The sequence below is a fragment of the Pelecanus crispus genome, chromosome Z, assembly GCF_030463565.1.
Source record: "Pelecanus crispus isolate bPelCri1 chromosome Z, bPelCri1.pri, whole genome shotgun sequence".
NCBI classification, from domain to species: Eukaryota; Metazoa; Chordata; class Aves; order Pelecaniformes; family Pelecanidae; genus Pelecanus; species Pelecanus crispus.
The window spans coordinates 46,874,559-46,881,345 of record NC_134676.1 but is presented as its reverse complement, the minus strand read 5'-3'; the positions used below and the strand labels follow the sequence as shown (position 1 = coordinate 46,881,345).

General features: G+C 36.1%; 1 protein-coding gene across 1 annotated transcript in view; it reads right to left on the bottom strand.

The window, feature by feature from the left end:
• Nucleotides 1–1,025: 1,025 nt before the first annotated feature.
• LRRC2 (leucine rich repeat containing 2) overlaps nt 1,026–6,787 on the bottom strand; it is a 63,002-nt gene continuing 57,240 nt past the window's right edge. The window contains exons 6-8 of the mRNA XM_075726937.1: nt 4,716–4,871; nt 2,540–2,676; nt 1,026–1,075 (exon numbers count right to left, since the gene is read on the bottom strand). Coding sequence (XP_075583052.1) covers nt 1,026–1,075; nt 2,540–2,676; nt 4,716–4,871 — 343 coding nt within the window. The remainder of the gene's footprint in view (nt 1,076–2,539; nt 2,677–4,715; nt 4,872–6,787) is intronic.

Sequence of the window (6,787 nt, the reverse complement as noted above, 5' to 3'; positions counted from 1 at the left end):
TTTAAGAGTATTTAAATTCTCTATTTTGAGTCTAAAGTCTCAGTCTTATCTTTTTAGATTAAAATGTATTGATTTAATAAACAAAAATATATGTAAAACTAGGTTTCTGAAATTCTACATTATATACACTTACATAATTATATGTAAACAGATTATTAAATAGCAGGCAATATAACTTTCAATCCAGCAAACTCATTTTTATACAACTTGGAAAATTCCAATAAATGTCCACAAAATCCTGTAATCTGAATCCATTAATAGAATACCTTTATCATGATTTTGCTGACAGTGCTCATGCACCCTGCTTAGTCTTTAAAATCTTATTTAATACAATGTTATGTTATAAGACTGCTTAGCATAGAAGTGTCAGTCATGTTGGTACTTGAATTTGCGAACAGGTAAAAGCCCATAATATGCTTGATAAAAGCAGCAGAATTCCTACAGTTTGTATATATAAAGTTGTGGAAACTTATCTAAACTGAAAATCCCGAGCAGGACAATTTCCTTCGAGAACAGAAAGTAAATGCAAACAACTGTGTATGTGTTCACACTTTAAATATTGTAAAGAACTAAATGTGTTATTTGGTCTTAAGAATACAAAAGATCACTTTCATTTTCTAAATAATCTATCCCCTTTTATAAAATCAAATCTCTTTTTAAGATGATGATATATGTTCCACTGTTTCAGCTACAATGTATGACATCTTCATCCTGAGGGCATCTATGTCTGTGTATATTTCATTACAGTGAATATTTATGTTCAGCAGGTCTATATGTAAATTAGTGGCTGTTGTTGTGGACTTGAAAATAAATATGTTGATTTAAAAGGTGAAACAGCATCTTATGAAGGTTCTACTGCTCTTTGTTTTATCTGTAGTTACTGAGAGCAATTACAGTAACAAATAAAAAAATTCATAATGATTTTGAAGTGCTTCTTGCCATCTGTGATTTCCAGGGTGTTCTATTCAGGCAGATAAAAATAGAGCTATTCTGATATTAACTAGTGATTTAGAGATTTTTGATCTTCAGAGCTGAAGACTGAGCAATACTTTCGTAGTATAGGAAGGAGTAGAATCTGTGAAAAGAGAAAAAAGAAATACATCTCATACTTCAGCTATATAATCCAGCACAAATAAATGGAGCCCTTAGCTAGAAACAGCTAGGTTTGGGTTTATTTCAAAGGTACTCTGCAAATTATCTCTGTGTTATCTTTCAGAAATTCTGCTGGCTCATATTATACAGAAGCAACTCCTTTTCCAGTCTGCTTTTCAAAATCAGGTATCGGCATAATGGGTAACACAAGATTTCAGAAGCAGGAAATCCAACAATGATTCATAATCTGACCTCATCATAAAAAGCATGGAGGTAAGTTTTGTCTAGGAAGGCAGAAAAGTGTATCCCTGACCTGCTTTGCCCCAAAGGAGTATAAAGCTGGCCTATGCAGGCTAAATGCAGGTTTCAGGCAGCTTGACAGCCATTATCCTAGACTCCACATTTCATAAGTATATAAATACAAATCCATCACTACATATTTCATGAGTATCTCTAAAGCCAAGTTATGATCCCAGTTTTTCCTCCATTCCTTCTCTCCATTCTAACCACTGTTGCTACCATTATTAGAATCTGGCACTTTTATAGCAGACTTCACTTTAGAAGTAGATGGCTTGAATTCTCAAATGTGCAGCTTATGGATGTTCAGTTACAAAAGAACAGTATCAGAACATGAAAAGTATGCTACAGCCACATTCTGTGGCCTTTCTTTACATTTTTATGAGGTCTTGTAGTACCACTATACAGACCACTTCCATGAAATGCAAGGAATGAAAAGATATCATAAGATTCATTCCACAAAAATTCATTTCTACACACAAACTCTGAAAGGGATTTAAACAGAGTCTATAAGGGTATTTTGGCTCACAGGAAATTTTCCCTTTGTTTTCTAACATGTTTTACTAAACAAGACTCAAGAGATTGACAGTTACTTAATTACGGTAAATATAAGACAGAATAGCAAAATAAAGTCATATGTAAACTTTCAGGTGCTGTGCAATAAAGACAAATGCAGTGATTTTACTACAATAATTTTACAGTGGTTAAACAATTAGTACATTGATACAGATACACTGTTAAAGAATGTTCTATGCAATGCAAAGGGCATCTTATATATACACTGTGTTTGTTTTTGAGGAGGAGAAGCACTTCTGCAGGAATTCAAAATCACTAATGCTAATCCCATGAGAGGTAAGTAAATCTGGAGAATCAGGATAATCATTGCATACATTATCATTGAATTAGGGTTAATGCATGTACAAACATACCATTAATTTTGTATACATTTGTTCAATATCAAGTGTTTTAGTTAGCACCCAAACCTTTAACCAAACACATTCAACATTTTCACTTTCAGTCTTATTTAATACCATAACAGAATATAACAGTTTAAGGGTACATTGCTTGTACTCTTAAAAATTAATGTTCCCAATGTGTGTCTGCATTTATATCCAAGATAGCAAGAAGTTTACTGCAAGTTAACACATACCCCTTTCCTTTAGGTCTTCAATGTATGCTTTCATAAACTCTTTCTCAAATTGCTCCCGTTCACGTTCACTTTGTATAATTTCTTCAGTGTCTTCACATACGATAGTTTCAACTGGACTGTCCTTGAGACTTATGAATCTACAGAGAAATTAACACAAGAATATATGCAACAGGCTTCTGAACATCACTGGCCAACATGTATGACATTTTAGAAGTTCCTATTACAGCCAGAAGGGGAAATGTAAAGAACATTTGCTCAATTTTGGTATTATGGCATTGTTAGGATCCATCTATTATTAGAAATAAAGATTTCAAATGGCACCTTCTCTATACTCCACTTTCAGTATAAAAATGATCAGATTTATCTCTTTCTTTTCACCTATCTACATAAATCATTCTTTGCAATAACAGGTATATTTCTTTAGAATCATAGAATCATAGAATCGTTTAGGTTGTAAAAGACCTTTAAGATCATCCAGTCCAACCATTAACCTAATGTTACCACGTCCACACTAAACCAATTAAGGGTAGACTAGACTAAACCATGTCCTGAAGTGCTACGTCTACCCATTTTTTGAACGCTTCCAGGGATAATGGAATGTCTGACAGACTACACTCATATCTTTCATATCTGTTAATGAGCAGTATGAACTCCATCCTAACAACATTGCCTAGCAATCTGGAATTTTGCCAGTATCACTTCACTAACAATTTCACTGACACTTCACTGACACTTCGCTGACACTTCACTCTCCATTTTTTGATTGTTGTTATGTTACTTCTCTTTTACAATGCATGACTGGATGTGTATTATGTCGTATTTGCAAATTTCCTAAAGCTACACATGGCTGGTGAAAAAGTAGACAGTTACTTAAACAACTTACATAATGTGCAAATTACATGCACAGCATTCTGAATATCTCTGATCATATTGCCACTCCAAGAAGGAAAAAAGTCAATAAAATTGTTACTTCCAAAAGAACAAATGTTCCACCAAATCATACGGCTTTTTAAAATCTCATTAATTACTGTGAGTCTCTGGTCAGTTGACCTTGGCTGGCTAGGCGCCCACCAAGAAGCTCTCTCACTCCGCCTCCTCAGCAGGACAGGGGGAATATATAAGATGAAGAACTCATAGGTTGAGATAAAGACAACTTAATGAAGAAAAGCAAAAGCCATGTGTGTAAGCAAAGCAAAGCAAAAAAAAAAAAAAAAATTATTCTTTACTTCTCATCAACAGGCAATGTCCAGCCCCTTACTGGGAAGCAGGGACTCAGTATGTGTAGCAGTTGTTTTGGCAGACAAACACCTTAATAACAAATGACCCACTTCCCTTCTCCTTTCTGTTAGCTTTTATTGCTGAACATGATGTCATATATTATGGAATATCCCTTTGATCAGTTTGAGCCAGCTGCCCCAGCTATGTCCCCTCCCAACCTGTTGCTCATCCTCAGCCTACTGATCTTTTTGGGGGAGGGCTGGAGCCTTGATACTGTGCAAGCACTCCTCAACAGTAGTCAAAAACCTTGGTGTGTTTTCAGCGCCATTCTAGACACAAATACAAAGCCCAGCACTATAAGGTCTGCTATTGGGAAAGTTAACTCCATCCCAGCCAGACCCAGTATAGAGCCTCAAATGGTTTCATAATCAAAAACCTGAACATTGTCTGCAGAAATGCAAGATCATTGTAATTGCAGACTAAAAGGCCTTTTAGTCTTATACTGCATGCAGCAACAAGGTGCTGTTTCACAACAAAGAACATATGAACTACTAACCTCATGTGACGCTATTATCCTTTTAACTAGCCATGTCTCCCACTCCCAGCAGCATACTTTTGACAGCACTGAGCTTATCAACAGCTAACTACCAGACTACTGGCCCCACTCTGGGGTATGGTTCTGTGACTCCAGAGTTAGAGCTACTATGACCAAGTCTACACAAGAATAGCAGTTTAGGCATACAGATGCACAATGTGGGAAACAGGCCAATGAAAATCAGAAAGCTGCGGCTCCTCTGCAATTTCCAATCTCTCTAATATCTCCTTAAGGGCTCTGATATATATTGGATCAGAATTTGACCACCAGGTATGGTAGAAACTGATGCTTGTGAAAGTATTTCTCCTGCATGCATCTAGCTTATCTTCTTAAGATATTCGTTTCTTTCTCACTTTTACTTACTTTAAACCTGTGGTTGACTCACAGACGGCTGTGGGTATCTCAACCAGGTCATCACCACTGACAACTAACAAACTGAGCTTTGGCATATTGACCAGAGCTCGTGGAAGGTAAGTTAACTTGTTTTTCTGTAGGAGAAGCGTCTGCAGTTGATCTAACCTGTAAAAATGTAAAATATAAAGATAACTTAAAATATTTATTTCAGACAGGAGCATCTAACCAAAATAACAATACAGACTTAATCTTGTGTAAAAGAAGAACAATTATATATACCATCTTTGGCTTCTCAAAAATTACTCATACCACAATTTCACAAACTGTCATCAACTTTAATGGAAAGCTCCAGTCATGGTTCAACATTATAGACACTAATAGCATACCTCTGACAAGTACTCAGAAGCATGCCCAAGATAAAATGTTACAAACATTACTGTGCTTTCATACAGATGATGTTGACAGAATATGATATAAAGCCGCCCCATGTATATCGTGGGACTAATGAAAAATATGGGTCACCAGCTCACATCTTTGCCTATATGCTGGTTTCTATGAACTAGATACGCCCATGCTAGGCAGTGTATTCCCAGCTATTGTTTTTCACTAGTAATTAGTACTGTGGGGAGCAAGACAAAGGCAAGCTCCTAGTCATATGGCTCTTCAAGTTGTCCCACTGAAATCAATTTAATGACAATGTATTGTGAAGGAAGGCATTGGGCTTCTTTTGCTTTGTTTTGCCTGGCTTTTCCTAATGCAATAGTAATTTGTGGCTGAACATTTATTCCTTGTAATAGAAGATGAAAAACATAACAAACAAGTTTGTCTCATTTGACCAGAAGGGCCCATTCCTAAAACACTGTTGCAGGCTATTGCTTATCAGGCCTGTATAGTTTGTTTGAATTCAGGGAAAGATATTAAGATATTCAGTTTACTGTGAACTCATCTTTTTTAATCACAGGCTTCATGGTAGTTCATGGAGGTTCTTAAACACTTCAGGCACGGAAATCATGAGTCTGAATAAGAGGATCAGTTTTCTGGTGGCGGGGGGATGGATATCCTGACATTTTCTAGTCTTCAGAATGCACATGAGCCCCGAACAGTTCAAAATTCAAAACCCCAAATTAAAGAAAATCTTACTTTGTGGTGTCTGATTATGATACTTTAGTATCAAGGCTGGCAACTCAGTAAGAAATGGAGAAGATAAAATGTAGAAAAGGAATATTTAAGAGGTAGAGAAATATATACAGGTTACACGGAAAAAATGACCCTTAGGTTGAGTGGGTATCCTTCCATAAAATAAAAATACCCTCTTAGAAGCTCTTTGAAGTTAATCAAATCTCTGCTCAGATCCCCTGGAAAAAAAGGTTTATGCTGTTGTGGCTAGAACATGTGAATTACTAATACAAATTAAGACTTCAGCCCTGCTGTCAGAAAAATCTGTGATTACACAATGTCCCAAAAAGTCTTTTTGCCCAGCAATAAAGGTCTTGCAAAATTTAAGGTTGAATGAGTTCTATGTGAAGTTTCTTCTGCCTCAGGGATCTTTATTCCCAGATAAATAAACAATCCATTTTTTTTTTTTAATAAACCTTAGTTAATATTTGTTTTGTTTTACTTATGACCATGTAAAGTTTTGTAAACCAAGTTGCAACAGGACTCCAGAGTGAATAAATTGGCCCAGGGATAAGAAAAGTGCTTTCTCAAGCTAGTAAGTCCCAGTTAAAGGGATCAGCATGATTTTTTTTTTTAAAACTAGTTCTAGTGGATCTCTGAATTGAGAGAGTGACTATACGTGTGCACATGCATATATACTTCAGAGTACAAGGGGAGGATTGTCAATGTTTTTTTTTTTTTATTTTACCAATATTTTTCTGCTTTACTGCTAAAGTTTATCAGGTTCTTTCAGTGACTTAAATATCCTTTAGTTCATCTTTCTCTCCACCCCGCCTACCCTCCAGAGAGATACTGCTGCCAACTCCATATGGTAAGTCCCCTTAGCTGGGACTGGGGCAGAGTATGCCCCATGAACTTCCCAGATAACAATGCCCGGAAACAATGACAAATTATCATAAATGCGG